This window comes from Pleurodeles waltl, chromosome 3_1 (assembly GCF_031143425.1).
Source record: "Pleurodeles waltl isolate 20211129_DDA chromosome 3_1, aPleWal1.hap1.20221129, whole genome shotgun sequence".
In the NCBI taxonomy this organism is placed as follows: domain Eukaryota; kingdom Metazoa; phylum Chordata; class Amphibia; order Caudata; family Salamandridae; genus Pleurodeles; species Pleurodeles waltl.
Window position 1 is genome coordinate 663,158,328 of NC_090440.1, and position 23,421 is coordinate 663,181,748.

Sequence of the window (23,421 nt, forward strand, 5' to 3'; positions counted from 1 at the left end):
TGCCGCCAGCGGTCTTGCGTTGGAAGCGGGGTACGATGGCGAGGGCGAGGTTGGCGGAGCGGAGTTGGCGGGAGGGGACGTAGAAGTTGAGTCTGTTGTTCAGGTAGATTGGTCCGGCGTTGTGGAGTGCCTTGTGAGCATGGGTGAGGAGTTTGAAGGTGATCCTCTTGTCCACGGAGAGCCAGTGGAGGTCTTTCAGGTGGTGGGAGATGTGGCATCGGCGGGGGACGTCAAGGACCAGTCGGGCGGAGGCGTTTTGGATACGTTGGAGGCGGCGGATGTCTTTTGCTGGGATGCCTGTGTAGAGTGCGTTGCCGTAGTCTAGTCTACTGCTGACGAGGGCCTGGGTCACTGTTTTTCTGGTTTCCGTCGGGATCCATTTGTAGATTCTACGGAGCATGCGGAGAGTGTTGTAGCAGGAGGAAGAAACTGCGATGACCTGCTTGGACATGGTGAGGGTGGAGTCAAGGACGAAGCCCAGTTTGCGAGCGTGGTTGGTTGGTGTTGGAGGGGGCCCCAGTGCGGTGGGCCACCAGTAGTCGTCCCAGGTCGAGGGGGTGCATCCGAGGATGAGGACCTCCGTCTTGTCGGAGTTCAACTTCAGGTGGCTTTTTCTCATCCATTCGGCGATGGACTTCATTCCCTCGTGGAGGTTGGCTTTGGCGGCGTGTGGGTCTTTGGTGAGGGAGAGGATGAGCTGGGTGTCGTCGGCATAGGAGAGAATGTTGAGGTTGTGCTGACGGGCCAGTTGAGCAAGGGGGGCCATGTAGACGTTGAACAGCGTCGGGCTTAGGGAGGAGCCTTGGGGTACACCGCAGATGATGCTGGTGGCTTCGGAGCGGAAGGGAGGGAGTCGGACTCTCTGGGTTCTGCCGGACAGGAAAGAGGAGATCCAGTTGAGGGCTTTCTCTTGTATTCCGGCTTCGTGGAGGCGTGTTAGTAGGGTGTGGTGGCAGACCGTGTCGAAGGCTGCGGAGAGGTCCAGGAGGATGAGGGCTGATGTTTCGCTGTTGTCCATTTGCTGTCTGATGTCGTCTGTGGCGGCGAGGAGAGCAGTCTCGGTGCTGTGGTTGCGTCTGAAACCGGACTGGGAGGGGTCCAGGATGGAAATGTCCTCGAGGTGGTGGGTGAGCTGAGCGTTGACGATCTTCTCGATGCCCTTCGCCGGGAAGGGGAGGAGGGAGATCGGGCGGAAGTTTTTGAGGTCGTTGGGGGTCTGCCTTGGGTTTCTTGAGGAGGGCGTGGATTTCGGCGTGCTTCCAGCTTTCCGGGAAGGTTGCGGTTTCGAAAGATAAGTTGATGATCTTTCGAAGTTGGGCAGCGATGGTGGAGTCGGCTTTGTTGTAGACGTGGTGGGGGCATGGGTCTGAAGGGGAACCTGAGTGGATGGAGTTCATGATCTTGCAGGTTTCCGAGTCATCTACGTGGGTCCAGGCGGTCAGGCGGTTGGTGTGGGTGGAGCTGTTAGAGGTGGGGTCTGGCGGAGGCGTGGTGTTGAGGCTGTCGTGGATGTCGGCGATCTTCTGATAGAAGAAGGTGGACAGGGCGTCGCAGAGTTCTTGGGAGGGTGGGATGTCGTTGGCGTTGGCGCTGGGGTTGGATAGCTCTTTCACAATGCAGAAGAGTTCTTTGCTGTCATGTGCGTTGTTGTTCAGGCGTTCTGTGAAATGGGAGCGTTTGGCGAGTCGGATTAGCTGGTGGTGCTTGCGGGTGGCTTCCTTGTGGGCTGCCAGGTTGTCTGGTGTGCGTTCGAGGAGCCATTTCTTCTTTAGTTTCTGGCAGGTGCGTTTGGAGGTGATGAGTTCGTCTGTGAACCAGGCGGCTTTTTTCTTTCCTTGGTTGTCAGTGGGCCTTTTGAGAGGTTCGAGGGTGTTGGCGCAGTCGTTGATCCATTGTCGTAGGTTGAGAGCGGCGGTGTCTGGGTCGGTGGAGTCGGTGGGCGAGTTCTGGGTGAGGGTGCTGGTCAGTTGGTCTTCGGTGACTTTGCTCCAGCGGCGGTGGGGTGGTAGTTGGGTGCGGTGGTGTTCGATGTGCTTCTTGAATGTGAAGTGGATGCAGTGGTGGTCGGCACTTACAATCCAGTCTATATAGGGCGCCTCATAATACTTTTTAAAATGGGGTAAAGCTAGCCCACCGTCCTCTAAAGTCAGCTCAGCTGTCTGCAGCTGATTGTGAGGTTTTTTATTTGATCAAATAAATTCACGTAATATTACATTGAGATCCTTGAAAAACGTTTGAGGAGCCTTGATCATAACGTTAGAGAATATAAATAAGAATAGCGGTAGTATCATCATTTTGATTAAGGCAATGCGGTCAATTATCGTTAACTGTGAATTCTGCTGTTTAAGCATAAGAGCCTGTGCTTTCTTAAGAGTGGATAGATAGTTCATTGAGTAAAGATCAGACATGTTTTGAGTGACATAAATGCCTAGATATCTGATAGGGTGAGGGGTCCGATAATTAGTTGGCATCTCGGCTGGAAAGATTGAATCTTGAGCATTAAAAAGCAACGCCTCGGGGGCGTGGCTTCGGGCGTCAAGATGGCGGTCGCACTCTGAGAGTGCTCTGGACCCCTCCGTCATCCGCCCTAAGAAGCTGCCACCAGGAAATTTATTATGCTGCCCTAGTTGTTCCCGCTAGCTCCCAGACCTCGAAGAGACCTCCGGCACCGGTGTCGGCACGGCCCGAGCCGTGAACGCTGGCCGCGACCGGATCGATAGGTCTCCCAAGATGGCGGCCGGGCTGACGGCGTCTCGGCGAGCCCGGGGATCGGGGCCCGCCCGCTGACGGGGCCGCCACTGAAGTGAGTGCCGTGCGCATCGCTGAAGTGCCCGGAGCGGACTGTGACCTGGGGCCCCCGGTGGATGGTGGAGCGACGCAGCCGGCGTCCCTCGTTGGCCTTCGGAGAGTCGGACTCCGTGGCACCGGGCTCGGAGAGCAGAGGGGAAGCCTGGAGAGGGTGAGCCCTGGGACGGGGGCTCCCCTGTCTGACTCAGACATGGGCGGCCGGGCCCCAGGACGGGGGCCTGACCGCTAAGAAAATTGCTGCGGGCGAGCGAGCCGCGCGTTCTGCAAGGGGCGCCTGGACCTGGCCATGTAATCTGGAGCCCCCCGCAAGAGAAGAGGCGACGCGGCCGATTTGATGTACCCCGCCCTGGCGAAATGAACGCAATGATGCTGGCGCTGAAGAGGTGAGCCGTACAGTGGGGGCTACCTCGCTTGAGCCGGGTAGGGCGCAGCTGTGCGGTGCGGCCGCTCTCCTGTCCGTTGCTCCTGGGCGACCGGGGTGAAGTGGGTGGCCCTCAGCCCCCAGGTCCGGCTGCCCAGGAATGAAGCTGCCCCCTCCTAGAAGAAAGAGAGAAAGAGGAAGAAGGGAGAAGAGAGTCCGGGGCCGCACTCCCCCCCCCCCCAAATAAACAATGCAATAGGAACTCAAAAGGGCGCAGCAGATTTGGGCAACAGTGTTGTGCCCCCCGCGATTCCCAATCTTCAATTTAAAGAGACTCCCCGGAGACCTGTTCCCAGCCCACGGCCATAACATTGATAAAGCACGCCAACAGACCCTGGTGATGGGAGCCCACTAAAGACGTACTGAAGTCTCCTGGAACGGGGAGAAACCAGACACTTGGCAGACCAGCAACACGTGGCTGACCGGAGGCCACCAAGTCCCGGGGAGGGGACTGCGACATCTATCGCTGACACGCCCTGATGAGACCCTGCCGATGGTCCTCGTCTGGGACCTTCCCTGTGGGTGCGTCTAGGGTGTAGAATTTGGACAGAAGAGCTGCATAATTCGAACTAGACACTCCATCCCCTCCCTCCGAGACAAAATGGGGAAGGATAGAGCGATTAAACATCCCCCGCCCTCTCAGCAAAAGATTGATCAATTTACAACTTCAACAGGCCCTAGAGGAGACGGAGAGACAGCCGCGGGGGGCCCCGCACCAGACGGAGTGAATGCCATTCTCCTGGCAATTCAATCATCGCAAACAGCTGTGGAGACTAAAATCGGCAAGGTGCGCAAGGACATGGGCCTCATCAGGCAGGACCTCAGAAACCCGGTAAATCGTATCACTGAAGTGGAGGGCCGAGTCTCCCACAACGAGGACGAACTAGCTGACCTTAGGACCAAGGTGGCCCAGTTACAGACGCGAACATCCGAACTACACCGCCGGGCGGAAGATGCAGAAAACCGATTGAGACGAAACAACCTACGTTTTGTAGGATTCCCGGAAGGTTCGGAGGAAGACAAAGCCACAGAATTCTTAGAGCAGTGGATCAAAAATTGGATGCCAGACCAAACTCTTTCACCCTGGTTTGCAGTGGAACGTGCTCACAGAGCCCTTGCCCCACGCCCTCCTCCGGGCGGTCCAAAACGCCCGATGATTGCCCGAATCCTCAACTTTAGAGACAGTGACAATATCCTTAAAGAGGCAAGGCGCTCCGAAAATCTTCAGTGGGAAAACCACAAAATCTTAGTATTCCCGGACTACACCAGGGAGGTCCAGGCCCGTCGCCGCTCATATGAGCAAGTTAAACAAAAACTTAGGGCGATGCAACTTTCGTACATGCTCCTCTTTCCTGCAAGACTTAAAGTCATTATGGCGGGCAAGGCGTACTTCTTCGACTCCCCAGAGGAGGCATGGGATTGGCTAACTGAGGAGGGCGTTGGGGCTCGAAAGGGGTCCGCGGCGTGGAGATGGGAGCCCTCCCGGGCGGATCCACCCCCCGCTGGGGGGCCCTGGAGGGGCCATAAACGCACTAGGTCTCGGAGAGGAAGACGAGGAAACTCGGACGCTCCCATGGGTGAAGAGACAGTGGGAGAGACGGGCTCACAGAGAGGAGGGTTGCCTGTTGAGTCTCCAGAGGGGCGGATTCAGATGCAGACTGGAGACGATGACTGCCTGAGTCAATCCCCGGTGCTTGGCTGACATGTTGCACGAAGCCCCGAACGGAGTGTGTGTGGGGGGGGGGGCCGAAGGGCCCGGTCCATCTCGAGGAAATCAGTGATGGGCTGCATCGGGGATATGGGCTTTCCTTAAGACTTGTAAAGTATGGCTTGACTTTTTGTGATTAGTTGTAAATGATCTGACCTAATGGAGGGGTCCACCACTCCACTCCTATGGCAGCCCATATGGCTGTTTTGTTCTGGTTGATTGTTAGGGCGACAGATGCTTCCTGGGGAGTATGGGGAGGGGGGGTGGTTTTGGGGGAAGAAGGGTAAGTTAGGGTTAGATAGGTATATTTTGAGTATTGCACTGTTAAGTTTTAACTGGTCATTCCTTTGTCCACTGACTGACACCCAACACCGTAAGACTCCTACGCGACTCACGCCTGGTCCCCATTGACACAAATCATCTCATGGAATGTGAACGGGCTGCTAGATAAGATCAAAAGATCCACAGTAATTAACACTCTCCGTAGATATTCCCCCTTGGCAGCCCTACTGCAGGAAACCCACCTTATGGTAACTAAATGCCCTACGCTGGCTCGAGGAGGATTTGATAGGGTCTACCACGCAGGATTCTCTAGGGGATCCAGGGGGGTAGCTATCCTGCTCCACCGCTCACTACCCATGGTGGTTACATTTACGAGATCCGATCCGCAAGGCAGATTTGTAGTAGTCTCAGGGTTACTTCGTGGGGTGACACTGAATCTTGTGTGCGTGTATGCCCCCCCAGCGGGATTTGACGCCTTTCTACTTTCACTTCGGCAGGTGGTAGCAGGACTCCCCCAAGGAATCACAATAGTAGGAGGGGACTTTAATGCGGTTCTAGACCCCAGATTAGATGTGTCAGGAGATGTCACTGCGGGCAGGTCCACCCGAGCCGCAGGCCTCAAGGGATGGGCCGACAGCCTTGGCCTATGTGAAGTATGGAGAACCTGGCACCCTATGGAGCATCAATATACGCACACGTCTGCTGCCCACCGGAAACACTCTAGAATTGACCTAGTATTTATGCCGGCCATGGACTTCACCGGTGTCACGGGGGCAGAGATACTGCCTCGAGGGGTGTCGGACCACGCACCGGTGCGAGTTCGGCTGGGCGGAGTAGATCTCACGAAACGTCCGGTATGGCGCCTAAATGCATGGCTCTTACAGGATGATGACTATACCCTCGAGATTAGGGATCGTCTCACGCAGTACTTTGAACTGAATGTGGGAACGGTCCAGTCGTCAGGCACAATATGGGCTGCCTACAAGGCTACCTTAAGAGGACATGCTAAGTGCCTCCTGCCCGCATGTGAGCGCACCCGTGACTCACGAATGTCCGAGCTAGAAGCTGAAGCGTTAAAACTGGAACGCCAGCAAACGGCCTTATCCGAAGTCTCCGCATTGAGGCAGCTCACCAGGGTCCGAGAAGAAATCAAACACTTAGCACTTGAGTCAGCGAAGCATATGTGGAGGGCATCGTCTGCCCGAATATATGGATGGGGAGACAAAAATGGGAAGCTCTTACACTGGTTGGCCACCCGGCCCTTAGTTAACAAAATCATTCCCAAAATTAGAGATGATACAGGCACCCTTCTCAAGACACCCATCGAGATTGCTCAGAGTTTTGCTTCCTATTATGCAAGCCTGTATGCAGAGCACCCCCGGCCTGCTGTTGAAAAAGCTTCTCCCCTCTTGAATGACATAACACTCGTCAGAGTTTCTCAGGCGACCAAGGACAGGCTAGACGAGGCACTTGATCTCACAGAAATAACTAATGCGATAGCCAGTCTGGCTTCAGGCAAGACGCCAGGACCAGATGGGTTTCCTGCGGAACTGTATAGGAAATGTAGTGACATTTTGGCCCCGCACTTACTTGAGATGTATAAAGAAGCTGAGCAAAAAGATCACTTCCCTTCAGGAGTTGACCTAGCTACAATAGTAGTAATCCCGAAGACCCAACCCCCATCGCCAAACTGCTCGGCTTACCGACCTATCTCCCTCCTCAACACTGAGATCAAGGTGTTAGCGTCAATCCTCGCCACTAGATTAAAAGAGGCAATGCCTGCCTTGGTGCACCCTCACCAATGCGGCTTCATGCCTGCGCGGAGCACCAGGCACTGCATCAGGCGACTACATCTCGCCTTAGCACACCATAAAATCCGGTCACACACCCCTCTGGCGCTGCTCTTACTTGATTTTGAGAAGGCCTTTGACACAGTGGATTGGTCCTATCTTGAACAAGTATTAAAAATGGACTTGGACCCAAGTTCCGAGGCCTTGTGGGACTGCTCTACTCTAATCCAACGGCTAAGGTCCAGGTAAACGGAGTGGTCTCGGGTGTGTTCCCGATTGGCCGTGGCACCCGACAAGGATCCCCCTTACTCTTTGCATTAATAATAGAACCCCTGGCGAAGTTATTTCGAGAGGACCCTCTGATGAAGGGCTGGTCTTGGCCCGCGTGTCCAGAAGACCAAGTGGCATTATATGCGGACGATGTCCTACTATACATAGCTAACCCGGCCAGGAGCGGCCCCTGTATCATGCAAATTCTAGACATCTTCTCGGAGGCCTCGGGTCTCGCCCTAAACCCCAAAAAATCCCTGTTGGTTCCGCTCCATCAATCTAGAGACTGTATAGACTGGCAACAAAGTATACCAGTGCGGAGGAATAGCTTTAAATACCTGGGGGTGCATGTCGCAACGCTCCCTGAATTAACATGGGAGCTCAACGTCACGCCTTTAACCAGAAGAATCAAAGACGATCTTCAACGGTGGAAGGACCTCCCCCTTAACTTGCTTGGAAGAATCGCACTCTATAAGATGATGGTCCTTCCCAGGCTTCTCTACCTCCTCCAAAATTATCCAAACCCCATTCCCATGAAATGGTTTAGAGAAATGGACTCGCTAGCACGCCAATTTCTGTGGAGTGGTACCCGTCCCCGGCTAGCGCTTAAAACCTGCCAGAGAGACGTCTACGAAGGGGGCCTAGGAATGTCTAATGTCCTTTACTACCACTTGGCGATGCAACTACTTGTGATCAACGACTGGTTGGGGGGGGGATGGACAGACCCGGCGTACCGACTGGAACTTCAGACACTGAGCTACCCCAAGATCTTTGACGCCCTGTATGGCGGTCCGATCACACGGGGGACTCCTGGGGTGACAGGGGTGGTGTTGCAGGGATGGCGGATGGCTCAAAAGATTTCAGGATGGTGGGGGCGCCCTACTCAGCAGACCCCACTGTGGCATGGGACATGCTTGGGAGAGGTGGCGGGTCTTGAGGGATTCCAGAAATGGGATAATATAGGCATCTCTACACTGGGTGATGTATGGGAGGGCACGCATATGCGTTCCTTCGAGGATCTCCAAGAAACCTTTGCATTAAATAAGACACAATTCCACAAGTATCTCCAAGTACGGCATGCCCTTCTGACGCAGGTCCAAACAGGGGACAGCATACCCGTAAGCAGTCCTATGGAGAGGAGGGCCCTGATGGGGAATCTGGGTAGGGGAGGCGTTTCCCAGGTATATCGCACATTAATCACTTCCACTGCCTGCTTCCTGGAGGAACTTCGTCGGAAATGGGAGGGATGGGTGGGCCCTGTGGAAGAGGAGGACTGGACTGAGGCATTGGCAGCTCCCCACGCCCTGACCATGGGGACACGTCTCCGACTAATACAGACTTATTATCTCCATACTGCCTACCTTACACCCTCCAAAATGCACAGGGCGGGGCTCCGGCCTACAGCTGACTGTCCCCGATGTATGAGCCCAGACGCTGACTTTTTCCACATGTTGTGGTCATGCTCGACTATTAATACTTATTGGAAGATGTTCTCGCGAGAGATCTCGTTGACCCTGCAAGTGGACATGGAGCTGACACCATTGATATCCCTACTAGGGGTTATGGGAGATTCGGGATTACGCAGAGCAGAGCGAACCTTGCTAGGGGTGGCATGCCTAGTGGCCAAAAGAGATATCGTGGCGGACTGGAAAGCCAATAAGGCACCGGCCCTGACCAAATGGAAGAGAGGGATGGATTGGTGTGCCCAATGTGAGAAGCTCGTATATGAGGCTAGAGGGTGCCCGAATAAATATAACAAGATCTGGGGGAGGTGGGAGGGCATGACAACTTAACCCCTGATGCCGCAGACCGACACAATGAGAGGTAGAATCCACACACATTCCTCTAGTTCCTCTGGTGGGAAATGAGGCACATACGTGACACGTCGATATTGACATGTACAATCTATTAATTCAGGGTGTTGGCTGGGGCATTGGATTTGACCACTGTTTGGTGCCCATTGGCGCCTTGTTATTTCTGTATAAAATTGTTTAGCTTGTTTTGTATTATCTTATTCAATTGCAAAACCAATAAAAAATTCTTTATAAAAAAAAAAAAGCAATGCCTCAGATTTTGATTTAATTATCCAGTAGTGCCCCAGGTTGGAAAATGTTTGGATTTTGCTGAAGGCCTTTTCAGTATTCTGGGAATCGGCCACAAGGTACAAGATTGCATCATCCGCAAAATGTTTTAGCTTGGGTGCACCTGGCATCGGGGTTTTATAGAGTTATCCTGCCTCAAAGCCGAAGCCAAAAGCTCGATAAAAAGAGCGAAGAGGACCAGAGATAGAGGACATCCCTGCCGAGTCCCACGCCGAATTGAAACCCTACCGACTACTTGAGAATTAATTAAAACGTTGACCTCCACCCCTTGGTAAAGGTTGGAGAAAAATGTGACTATTTTATTAGGAAATTTGAATTTTTGAAGGATTGCAAAAAGGAGCTCCCATTGTACAAGGTCAAAGGCTTTTTCCGCAGCAAGCATTATTACAGCTGCTTCGATTTTATTTAGTAGAATAATAGTCAATTGCCTGAAGCAGGAAGTTTTTGTTAGTGGAGATAAATCTTCCTGGGAGAAAACCACACTGGTCATGGTGAATAAGACCTTGAGCTAGGGGTGTAATGCGCGCTGCCCAGATTTTTATGAGAATCTTATACTCATTATTAAGAAAACTAATAGGGCGATAAGAATCAGGTTTTTCGCCAGGCTTTTCTTTCTTAAGGAAGCTGACAATTACTTCCCGTGTAAATGAGCTAGGTACTTTTTCACCATTAAGTATTGCATTAAAAAGTGCGGCTAGGGTCACTGCAGTCTGCTCAGGCAGAATTTTGTACAGCTTCTCTGGAAGACCATCTTCCCCGGCAGCTTTGCCATTTGGAGAATCCCTGATGGCTTCTGCTACCTCTACTTTAGTGATTGGCTGCAGCAGTGCAGATTGGAGCTCTTGGTCGAGATTCAGTAAAGAGACTGCTCTGAGATATTTATTAATGAGCTCATCGCTTGTAGCTGACTTGGGAGAATAGATATTTGTGTAGTGAGCTAGAAACACCTTTTCTATCTCCTTGTCCCGGTCCACCATACGCCCCTGAGACTCATCAAAGATGGATTTAATTAAAGAACCAGTCTGACGTTTTTTAATATAGTGCGCCAAAAATTTACCTACATTCTCACTCTCTTCGTAATATTGCTGAAAGCATGTATTATGATTAACAACCTCTTGTTCTAAGAAAAAAATATTCAATTGGGTTTTGGCATCATGGAGGCGAGTCCATGACTTGCGATTGCTGAGTGACTGATGCAGGCACATGGCATGATTAAGTTCCTGCTTGAAGATTGTCTACTTTTTTCTTCTTGACTTTCCTAAGAAAGGCATTAAAAGCTATGGCTTCCCCTCTAATGTGTGCCTTCCATGACTCCCAGATGGCAAAGTTAGAGGCAGTTGCTTCATTTCTAGTTAAAAACTCGGCAACTGATACTTTGAGAGTGGAGATCCAGCCTTCGTCAGTTAATAAAAATGTGTTTAGAGACCACCTGGGTCTTTCTTGATGCTGATCAGAGGAAGATAGTTTAACCAATGGAACAGAGTGATCCGAAAGGGGTTGGATAATATGTCAGAACCAACTCTATCCCAAGAATGAGATACTAAGAAGAAATCGATTCTTGATGCTGAGTTAAACCTTTTTGAAAAACAGGTATAACACTGATCTTGTGGATGGTCCAGCCACCAAGGATCCTGTAGAGCCAGACTGTAGGAGGCATCTAGCTTCATATCTTGAATAATATTAAGTCGCCGCTGACTACCAATAGGCCAGGAAGTGTACTCAAAAGGTCGTAGAGACTTTGCAGGGAGGTAGATTCACCAGAGGTAGAGGGACCATAGAATCTTGAAATATGCATTACTTGCCTTCCTACCTTGATGCTAACTACTATTCATCTCGCTTGAGAATCACAATGGACCTCTAGGACTTCTCCTTGGAAGTCCAGAGTGAAGAGAACTGCCACCTCACGGACAGCAGCATTATAGAAGCAAAACAGGAATGAGAACTAAAATTCGGAATGCTAGGACAGTTAGCCTGTTGTTTAATTTGAGTTTCCTATAATAGAATCACATGGGCCTGGCAGGATCTTAACCAATGAAGTATTGCTCTGAATTTATGTGAATTATTCAGCCCATTAGCATTGCATGATGCAATTTTTAAGAAGCCAGAGGAGAATGTACTGGTTTGACTATCACTCATTTGGTAAGAAGAGAAGAGTTTTTAAGAGTATGTTGGCACTGTACCTGGTCTTGCAGCCTATTAGAGAGTACAAGGCGTGTTCTTGATAATTGTTATCCTCAATATACCATTTTTTCTCAGCACAATCATTTTAGACCATGAATTGCTAGTTTCCTTGTGTTTTTGACCTGCTCTTTTCACCCACCCCAGTGCAAGGACCCAGCCGCCAAAAGCTCCCACCCCCCACCCATGAAATCAGGGCCTACCCGTCATAGCCTCACCCTCCCATTGTCCCCAAAAAACCCCAGTGGCATACCCCCCAAACCCCTGACAGAAGACCACAGACATGGCACCCATTGGGTCTGTGTCTGGAGAAGATAGCAAGTGTAGGCCGGTGAGAATGCTTATGAGATACATACTGCAACGAGAAGTAATAGATTTTGGCTTTTAGGACCATATTACAATCCACTTCTTGCATGAAGACCTAGTAATGTCTTGCCTTGCTCTTGAAATTTCCCCTAGTAGCAGTATTACATCTTGAGGGAGGCAAGAAAGTATTTTGCCTGTTGAACACTTTGAAAAATATGAGCCTGGCCCTTATGAAAAACCTTCAGTTTAGAAAGTTGTACTATGCCAGCAGGGGCCCCCAATTTCTTAAAATCATCAATAAGGCTAACAAATCCACAGCATCGACATGTTGTAGTTATGAACATGTTAAAGAAGACCCAAAAGGAGAAGTCACTCTCTACTTTGAATATTCTCATTTTAATAGCTTGATGTAGAATCTGTACCTTTATCCTGTAGTCGCCGAAATTGACCAAGATAGTGCGTGGATATTTGGAGTTGTGGGACCGTACTGACGGGACCCTATGGACCCGCATGATGGTAAGATCTGGAAAGGCTGTGGTCTTGTCAGAAAGAGTGAACTTATGAAGTAGGTCTGTTATAACGTTTGCAACTGAGGATGCAGCTTCAAGTTCTTCAGGTATTCTGACGAATCTCAAATTAGAACGCCTAGATCGATTTTCAGCGTCATCTAGTTTAAATGGGAGTTCCTCAAGCTCGGCCTGGGTTTGACTTGCTACTGTTGCATGTCTGCGATGAGTGTCTTCGAGGTCGGAGACCCTCTGTTCCACTTGGGAGATCTGTGTCGTCAAATGCGATATACTAGAATTACGTTTAGCTAGGTGGTCAGTGGTTTTCTTATGGGCCTTCTCATGAGATACTTTTAAGTCACGCAACTCCCTTAAAATCTGGTTCAGCATGGTCTCGTCTGTCGAACTAGGCGGAGTAGCTGATATTGGTAAGTGTAGGGGATCCGAGGTCAGAGCAGAACTGTCATCCCTGTTGTCATTCCTGTCATCCCTATCAAATGATAAGTCAGATGCCAGGGGGGAAGTATTGTGAGAGACTGGTGTGATTGAAGTTGTTATTTGATTACTTGGTGCTTTCTCAGCCATGGAGGAATTCTTATCTTTTTCACCCCCCTTGTTACTGGGTACTGAAAACAGGGAGTAGGAAGGCTTTCCTATAAGCTGAACATCGACATGAGACAGAGCAGAGGGGCAGAGGTCTCCATATTTGTAAATTAAAGTCTCATCCCATTGTCAAGAGAAGGACAGGGAGATCCCCCCCTCATTAGAGCTGAAGAGGGTGAGGGTAGACCCAGACTTAACAGTAGCCAGGCCATCCCTGTCTCTTGTAGCGTACTGGAGAAGTTAATTGGGGGGATGGCATAGGCGTCATAGAAACATTTGACTTATCCTAATGACTTTCCATATGGTCTGTTTGTTCCTTTTTTGAGCCCTGTTTTTGCTTTCCTGATAGTAAAGGAGTCAGACTTTTCATTTTGTTTGCTTTCAGAGATTTGCTGCCTGCATGAGTTTTAGATGAAGCCTCTCGGGCAATGCGTTTCCTACTGCCCCGAGTAAGTATTAAAGGGGAAGCCGGAGGTAAGCCAGGGTACAACAGGCCGCATCTGTGCTACACAGACTGCTTCTGCTGCCACCCAGGGTTCTTACTCTTCCCCGGGAGCTGCCTACACCAGGACCAGAGGCCGCTACACCCCTATATGGACCTTAATCCTTAGCCCTTGGAGGGAGGTGAAAGTGTGGCAGACTAAGGAATTTGCGAGCATCTGGTCTCGTCGGCTATACACTGACTTGCTGTTTCAATGCAACTATGTCGGAGTCATGAGGTGGAATCTACCTCTGGGGTGGGTGGGGCGAAACTGAGCATTAGATGCGCCTCTCGAGAGTTTTCTCGCTAATTTGCCAAAGATCCTATAGCATTTTTACACGCTCTCTGATGCCCTTTGAGTGGTATGAGCCTTAATGATAATATGCCAGAGTTATACGTTGCGATCTGACGCAGACTGTGCCTCTCTAGAGATTGTCCTTGCCCTTTTAGTCCTTGGAGACAAACATTTGTGCAGTTAATTTGAATAGATGCTTCAAAAAGTTTGATTCTTAAGCACTGATATGCCAAAGTCGTAGGTTTGTAAATCAAAATTAGATGTGCCTCTCTCGAGATAATAATTATTCCTCTCCCCCCTTGCATGTGGGAAGGCTTCCTCTCCCCCCTCGCATGTGGTAAGGCGACCTCCACTTGTGCCTTTGTCTCCATGGGGGCACCTTCCACCTGACCATTACCTCCTGCTTGAAATCGGCTTGCCGCTTACCGCTAGACTGCGGAGCCGCTATGCAGCCACAGCCGCAGCTTTATGAGCAAGAAAAGAGAACTGGATCCATTCCTGCTGGCGCGCTATGGCACATTCAGCTCTGTTCTGCTGCACCCGCAATATTCTTAATCGACCGCCTCCACCATCGCCACCTTGCCTGCTGCCACCACCACCGTGCTGTGTGCTGCGATACCTTGCTCAACTTCATACTGCTCTGACTCCCTTAGTCTACCGCCTCCACCTTCACCTCCTCACCCATTGATGCCGTCGTGCAGTGTGCTGCCTTGCTCAGCTTTGTACTACTCTGGCTCTGTTAGTCAACCATCGCCACCCATTACTGCACCCGTTGCCATGCTCTGCTTTGCACTGTTCTGGTTCTCTTAGTTGACTGCCTCAACCATCACCTCCTCACCCGTTGCTGCCGCCATCGGGCTGCGTACTTTAATGTCTTACTGGGCTTCACAATGTTTGCACTGTTCGCACTATTCTGGCTCTCTTAGTCGACCGCCTTGACCATCACCTCCTCACTCGTTGCCAGGCAGACGCGGTGTGGACCTGGCTGTGCAATGCTTCAGCTCACCGGTCCGCCATCTTGTCTCCAACTCGAACACAGATGGGAGCTCCACGTGACCCCAACTGCCTACCCTTCCTTGTCTCTCATCATGATCTTAACAGTGTGTTTTTTTTTAACGACCGCCTTCTAGTACCAGCTATGTGTTCTTTTCTTACATTTCGACTTTTCATATGTCCCTGAAAAATTCTCTCAAATGTGAAGTATTTCCTTGCAGATTTCTACCCACCTGGTATGGTGTTGCATGACTTCATGGTTGTTGGTTTGAATTTGTACTTTTCATGAATTTCAAACTGGTATCTGTTCTACTCTGAATGACAAATATTTTAAAGGGCTTTCATAAAGCTCTGCACGTCCCTGTTTGATTGCTTCAGAACGCTTGACTGAGGGGTGGCAACTACAGCAGAATGATAAGTCCAGATGCATGGGTGAACATCTTCTTTCACAAGCCCTGATCCGTGTTGAGTTCAGTTTCTAGTAAGTCTGAATAGTTCAGTTTTCATAATCTTCCCATACCACATGTAGCTGGATTCAAAACTCTGACTCAAGTAGATCATTTTCAAGTCTTTCCTTTCCTCCACACTTCATCATTGTTAACGAGCATTGATTGATCCAGTAGGTGAGCATTGAGAGGAGGGCCCTGGTTCGGGTATAATGAGGCACCACTTTCTCTTCTCTAGGTGTATGGAGAATTTGCCTTCTGTACTTGTGGACGTTGCACAAGACTTTGACATTGCTCTTGATGGTGACAGAGAGCCAGCAGACTGTTTTAAAGCTGGGTTTGATGTGATCCTGTATGCAAAAGTTGAAGTATGGTCTGGCTGTCTGGTTTTGAAGTTACTGGAACCTGGCAATGAGATTTCTGGGGCAGCCAGACTAGATGATATTGTGGTAGTAAAGGTGTGCCAACATGAGGGCTTACGCAATTTTGGCACTTTGATTCATGTAGAGGAGTGAGAGGATTTTTCGAGGGAGAGATAGTTGCATGTTTACATCTTTCGCCACAGTGATGTCTTGAGTTTGTGAGAGAGGTCTTAGTTTCCCTGATGTGCAAGCTGGTGTAAGAGGTTCCAAGCCTTAAATGGGACAGAGGCTGACTCAGGGTCTCCATAACCAGTATCACAGTCTTTATGGCATTGATTCATAAAAGCTCTCATTAACATGTCATCCAGGCAGATGGAGATGTTAAATGGAGGCCCATTTTCCAATAGAAGATTGGGGTTTCATCAGCGTTCATTTGGAAGTATGCTGCTGATTGAGGAGCCATGCTCTGGGTTGTGTAGATGTTCAATAGCAGGCACTAAAGGGATGATCCTTTAGGGACACCCTAGAAGAAAGGACATGCTGATGATTTGAACGATGAGAACCTAAGGTGTTTGCTGCTGTTGGTGGGAAAAGAAAGGCCCCATTGGAGTACAGCCTTGCTTTCCTGTCTGAAACAGTTGTGCAACATCTAGTAGCTTCTTTGTAAAACGCCTGTGGGAAGATCTTGAATTACAACTCTTCATCTCTATATAAGGGTTATCAAGGCATCTGTTTAATTTGATGTCACTGGCATTTTAAGTTAGTGGGGCAACTATTAAAGTTCATTGTTTCTGTAGCCCTTATATTAATATGATTTTGGCAAAGCATGTTTTGGGCAGCAAGGTTTTATGTCTATGTAGTTACTCTGGTGACAATGACATTGTTGGTCATAATATGTGTGATGTCACCAATGATGCCAAGCATGATGTTATTTTTGATGCTCCGTGTGAAATCATTAGAAGTGCATTACAGGGGGATTTGTGGTTGTGTAGTTCACCGCAACTAGCAAATTTCAGTGTTTTGTAAGTTTGAGTTTCAGTCATAACCTCCTTTTACTTGATGTTTTCTGGAGATTTTTAAAAAATAATAGTGATATGTTATTGATCTTAGAACCTGAGCACCTAGGTCTTCAATGTAAGTTTGTGTAGTTATCTTTTATGGTTTTGTAATGATGTGCTTTATGTAAATTCACCCCCCCACCTTTATAGTTGCTGGAAATGGCCCTCAACCTTAGTCAGTGGGAAGTCGTCACAAGATACTGCTTTCAGTCACCTCTTGGCTTTTGGCCCACTGGCCCACTGTCGCAGTAGCTGCTGTATTTGACAGTGGCTACTGGGAGCTGACTGTGGCATTTGTTTGTGTCATTTATGTGTTCTCCCTACCTCTAGTATCTGCTGTGCATGCTCTTATTCCCTGACCAGAAGGTACTAAGTGCAGAAGCAGTAGTATGCACTACACCCAGGGCAATGTCCATTCCTCACCATTGCTGTATTGGTAGATAATGGTACTGCGTGCAGTGGTGGAACTATCAATCTTTGGATTGCTTGTACGTTTGGCCCTGCCTTTGAGGGGTGCACTAAACTTTCCAAAAATATGTCTACCAACGTTTGATCTTAGAAAGTCGCATACAGATTGATGAAGGGTGGACGGGTGTTCCCTAGGTTGCATTTCCAAATTCCAGTATGGATTTATTGATAAGTGAGAGTGTAATATCCAACACTCAGGAACCATGGATAGACAGTACTAGGTAAGGCATACTACAGGAAAACATTGGCAAAAGCAATGCCTGTGCTCACTGTCTGCTGGGCATTGCAGTAATCTGTGTCTGGTAGCTACTGAGATTAGATCCTTAACAGAGGTCATTTTGAAAAGCTGCTCAATCAGCTGCAGTTTATGTCTAGTTGGTACTGTGACGGGTACCAGATGGGCATTGCCAAAGAATGTGTGCAGCAAGTAACAGGGATGACTCAGTAGGGCGATTGGGTACAGGCTAAAGCTCACACTCTGAATATCTATGGGACACAACCAAGGCCATTCCAGCACATACTGGGATGGGGAAAGTAAGCAGAGATGGGCCATGCCTTTTGTCCAACGACTGAATGCCCTGCTCAGCAGACACTCAAAGTGGTGTGCCTAGGTACAGGGTGTGACTGATGGCAATGCCCTGCAGTCAGAGCTCGGCATGGTTAGAGGAACTATCCCTTGTTTCCTGAACATAGAGAATTGGAAATGAGCAAGCCTGGTGCCAGTATCTGCTGGACACACCTTCAGCCTCTCCTAGAAATATGCTTCAGGCGACCTCACCTCACCTCAGTATAAAATATTTTAGAGTCTTCTTACTCTAGTCAACTGGATCTCTGTATGATTTAAAATGATACTTTAGAAATTACTTGTACCCTAACACTAAGACACACAACACCAAGACATCACTGACCTGGTCAGAGTTGTATCCCATCTCTTTTCACCCTCCGTCATTACCTTATTTGTAAATATACTGAACACCAGCAACCAACAAGTTGTGAAAATTGAAATATCGAGGCACACACAACTGAGAACCTGCACCCAATGTCACCCTCCCCACATAATCGCACATCAGTATATAAAAGTACCTCCTCCCCGCCGTACAAGATATCTCTCGCCCTCACAGCCACACAAACTTTGTTTATGCAACAAGATAACTCAGCGTCTCAGCCGGAATCACAGAACAAAAGCCGATATAAACTTTGTTTTTTCTAAGAAATTTATAATCTGAGAATAACAGGAGCATATATCCAAGTTGCAAGTCATGAGGTTTCTTCTTCGCTGCAAACAGGGAATACTATTGATGATCACTGGCACCATGTAGTTAGCACTGGGCCCCTCAATTTGATATGGACCATGCGGTCTTGCACTCTAAAGTATCATATCTCTGTATTTGCAGTACCTTAGTTTTGTGATAAAGGATTTCAGTGGGGATCTGGGCAACAGAGGTAGGACTTGTGCATTATACCTACAATCATATAGGCTTCACTGTCTTGCACAATCAGTCCTTCAAGCAGAGCTCTACACTGGACCACTCTGCTTCTTTTGGGAGACTCGCCAGCCTAATATTCAAAATCTTATTTGAGCTGCCTGGAGAAGACCCACATCTAGAGCTGTCAATCTTCACTTTCAGGGCATTTCATTTCCTCGATTTGCCAGGAGGATGTGATCAAGCATGGCATTTACGTCAATTTTCTCTGACTGGGGATTCACATTTTTAGCTGCCTCACTCATAGTGGTGTGTGCCAGCTGGGCAAAGATTGCGTGCATGCATCATCAGCATTTGTCATGTTGAGTTGTATCCCTATCCTCCCTTCACATGTTCCAGAGCACACAACAGATTGATTCTCAGCCTGAGAGGTACAGCTTTTTCTGAAACTGATTTTACCACCTTTTTCTGAAACTGATTTTACCACCTACAGCACTTTCCAAGTGGATCTTCATTGACAGGAGGCCTGTCAGTAGTCAGTCAGGTAGATAATTCATTTATTCACAGCTGAAGACGTAGTTCACATAAAATCGGCACTACATCATTTTTTAAGCAGAGTGGATACTGAATGAGGACAGTGAGTGTAACCTTTTCGATTTGTACATTATTGAGGCCTGTCCTTAGGCAGATCTTATAATTTAAGTTATTAATTCTTCCCACATTCACATTGCTTTGTGTAAGGGTGGGGGAAGTCCTATTGGTGCATTCAGCTGCCAGCCAAACGTGAACAAGATTTTGGTACCCAGCTCATTCGAGGTCCTCCGAGGGAGACCAGTCACTCTCAAGTTGCATTTCAACCCATTGCTCATCTGAAGTGGCAGACTTCTCTAAGCACAGGTCTGCATTCTAAAGTATGTCTTCTGCTTCATCTCCTGCATGGGCCGAAGCTTATTCTTCGGTGCACCCAACCTTTGCCACTGGGGCCCACGCAGTCACTCCAATGCCATCTCCACCCAGCGACGGTCCAAACTCTCTGCCTTACTGCAGGGAGTTCTGTGCACCCCTGCTTCTAGAACCCAGACTACTCCCCTTTAATCCCAGCAGCCAGTCCAGGATTATCGGGATGTCAGTCCTTCAGTGAGGGGTGGAGAAGAGGGGGATCTGCTCCCCAGCCTATCTGGCACCTCCAACATGTTGCCGTCGTAGAAGCCGTGATGAAGTCAGGAGTAGTACATAGATGCCGCCTCAGCGCAGTAACGTCAGTTCTTTTCTTTCCGCGCCACACGCTGATCTGGAGAGAGCTACCCTGGTCTCTTTTTGACCGATTTCGACCTTTCTGTCGAGTTTTTGGGTGACTTTTTTGTTGCGTCAAGGATGTCCCAGAAGACCAGTTTCAAACTGTGTGAGGTCTGTCACTGCATGATGTCAGTGATGGATCCACATCGGGCCTATTTGTGGTGCCTGGAGTGCGACCTCGACCCGAAGCCGTGCTCCGCTTGCCAGGCCATGCGCCCGAAGGCCTTGACAGAACGGTCCCTCAAGCTTATGGCGGCCTGGCGCTCGACACCGCGTAGGTCCTGGTCTCGCTCGAGGGGAAGGTCTCGAGACCGCTCGTAGAGCCACCACCATTCTTCTTCCTCTAAGTCTTTGGGACAAGGTAAGAAGAAGAAGTCAAAGAGATCCTGTCACACTTCGACTTCACTCCATCGCTCGGCTGATGTGACGTGGGGGGAGGGTCGACAATCGAGGCCTCTGTCTTCGGAGCCTGATTCTGGGTCCCCTCCGCGCTTCCACGAGTTTCCGGGAGCTGGAGCGACCCCTGCCCATTTGAAAGAGTTTTTATGAGGCCTTGTGCCTCTTTTTTAGGCTGGCCGACCTCGATACAGGGCCTACGGGCCCAAGGGGTTCAGTCAGGGGGCCTTCTGGTTCTGCGACCGTGGCTTCGGCTCTGGCCACCGAGGTCTCTTCCGGATCTGCTCTCGGATCCACACCTGCGCCGGTCATACCATTGAGACCATCCCTGTTGCTGGTTCGATCGTCGACGCTCCCGATGTTGGTGGTGCCCATCATCGACATCGACCCAGTCCTCATCCCCGATGACTAAGAGTCAGAACAGCATCACCTCACGCCGACTCTGTCTTCGATGGGGCCTATTCACCCCAGGTTGGATTTTGACCCTTTTTCTTATTGGCATGAATTCGGGAGAGGATTGGAGGAGTCCCTGCACCCTTATGTATGCCAGGATGACCCTAATTTGGACTGAGCACAGGTAGTGGCAAGACCAGTGGCCTGGACACTTCTCCAGGCAGTGCTGTCTCCTCCTACCGTGGCTAGGACGGAGGGAGCAACTTATTCTATGATGGGTTCTTCTTTGCATCAAGATGTGCTACTCTTTGGCCAAGCAGCAACCCCCTGAGGGTTTGCACGCTCATTCAACCAGAGCAACTGCTGCATCCACTGCATTAGCACACGGAGTTCCTGCCCTGGATATCTGCCAGGCAGCTACGTGGGCACCCCTGCACACGTTTGTTAAACATTGCTGCCTGGACAGTCAGGTCCATTGGGATGGCTACTTTGGTCATTTGGTTCTGCAGGATTTTCTAGCATGATCTTGGTTCACAGCCCACCTCCGAGGATGGCATCGCTTTGGTATCTATTCCAAGGTAAGGAATCTGCAACTAGAAGTCTTTCAGATGTACAAGTTACTTACCTTTGGTAACGACATATCTGGTAGGGACATATTCTAGTTTCAGATTCCTTACCGGCCCACCCATCCTCCCCTCTTGCAAACTGATTTCTAGGTACAGGGATTTCCCATTCAGGACCTTAGCTGTTGTGCACCAATCCCAGTGTTCTTCGCAGCTCTGAGCTTTGGCCCAGAAAGTGATGTCTATGTACTACTGCCAACGTCATCATGGCGACTACGACGCCAAATACGCTTGCGGAGTCAACCAACAGTACCTACCAATGTGCAAGGCTATTGCTCGAAGAAAAAAATCTCCGGATCCAGTCTGACGCCTGGGGGAAAATTCTAAGGTAAGGAATCGGGAACTAGAATATGTCTCTACCAGATATATTGTTACCGAAGGTAAGTTACTTGTACATTGTACCTCATTGCATACACATCACAGTACTTTTTTCTCCTCTTTCTGGCCTGCCACATTTTTCCATCTATTGACACCCTGAAGGTCTTCTCTCATACATACCTTTGTTTTCCTTAGCATGGACTTCCAAAGTTCTTTATTTTTTTTTTTAACTGTAGCGCTTCTTTCTACCATATCGAATTATGACTTTATGTCTTGCAGTCAAAGGCTATTTGTTTGCAGATAGACCACAAGATCTGAAGTCTAGATCTTATTTCTTGTGCCATAAATGCTAAAATGTGTTCTGGAATTCATTCTTTGTAGTAACAGAGCTGCATGAATTTGCTGTATGGAACCCTTTTAAAATTCTATGCGATTGTACAGGTGTCTCTTGATGGTGAAGGGTTTTGTTAATACTGTTTTGGTGATCAAGATATTTAAGAGACTTAAAACTCTTGTCATGATTTCATCTATGATGTTATCTTCTTGTATTACAGATCACAATCCTGATCGGCATTGCCCAGGCTATTGTTATCTACAGGGTAGTGATGAATGTTTACTTCACACAATCCGATTGGGACTTTGTTCGAGAACGTGCCAACACAATAGCAGTCATGACTGGTGCGCTGGTCCACTACTTAACTATTGTTATCATGACCAAGGTACGGTATGTCTATTGTTTTGCTATGTTGGATCAATGATGAAGCAGCAAGAGGAGCTCCCATAATACCTTATGGGTCATTAAGCTACTTGTGGCACATGATCTGTTTTCAGAAGTCCAGCTACACTCTGGTTAGGGCCACTAGTTGTCTGTGTTTGACGCACTAGCAGAGCAGAACCTAGCTGGCTTTGAGCGAACACCTGCAGAATTTTGGGCAGGGTCTCATACATAGAGGAAGGATGAAGATGAGCTAGAGAAAAGCCATTATATTGTACAGGCATGCACACGTGTCCCATAAGGCCCATTCCTCCAGCACACAGTCTTTTAGTGGTACACCTCACATTCAATGTGGCCTTTATATCTTAAAATACTCAGTTCTGTGGAGGGGGCAACGAAGGGCTGTAGTAAATGGAAACTTCCTGGATTTCACACAGAAAAAGGTTATGAGCTTTTTTTTCCCCCCTCTGGATATCGGTAAAAAAGGTTTGTGAGGAGGACGTACAACATAGGTTGGACATTGGGGTATTGGTCATGCTTGAAAGTGGGAGGCAAGATACTTTGGGTGCAGCACCTGGCCTTGTGCTCTGGTGGTGTACACTGCAAAATCATGGCTCACTACTAGTGGACCCTGATTTTAGGCTTCACTGGAGGAGAAACACAGGGCTTTCTCAAAAAATCTAATAGAGGCATAGTGACACACCTTCTGCAATCATGAGAGCTCAAGACTTTCACTCTATATGATTAAACTCCATATAGTCTATATTTAACTTGAAGTCAGTTGTGTCCTATTGCCTTTCAGTAATTCCACTGGATAACACTCTCTTTGGGTTATTTGGCAAAATACTGACCATGAAAATATTGTGGTACTAAAATATCTTTGTCAAAATATCAAAAACAAAAACATCAATTTCACATACATATAATGTAGACATTTATTAATGTGATCAAAGACTAGGATGGCGGTAACATATGCAATATAAAGTGTTGGACCCTTTTCCATGTTTATTTTTGTTTCACATTTATTGGTGTTTGGAAGCACACATAACTTACCCATGAATGCTGAAATGCATTGGGTTATTTCTGCTGCATGGTTACACTGCTATGCAAATAAACTTGTGAAAGTAGACTTGTGCCTACACCTGAGTGCACGTCTCCTGTTTGGTGGGACTGCAGAGT

The 23,421-nt window shown here is 48.7% G+C and overlaps 1 protein-coding gene across 4 annotated transcripts in view; it reads left to right on the plus strand.

Moving 5' to 3' along the window:
* ANO9 (anoctamin 9) overlaps window positions 1-23,421 on the plus strand; it is a 386,417-nt gene that overhangs the window by 241,292 nt on the left and 121,704 nt on the right. For all 4 annotated transcript variants that reach the window (XM_069223191.1, XM_069223192.1, XM_069223193.1 and 1 more), the window contains one exon: window positions 22,082-22,246. In XM_069223191.1, coding sequence (XP_069079292.1) covers window positions 22,082-22,246 — 165 coding nt within the window. The remainder of the gene's footprint in view (window positions 1-22,081; window positions 22,247-23,421) is intronic.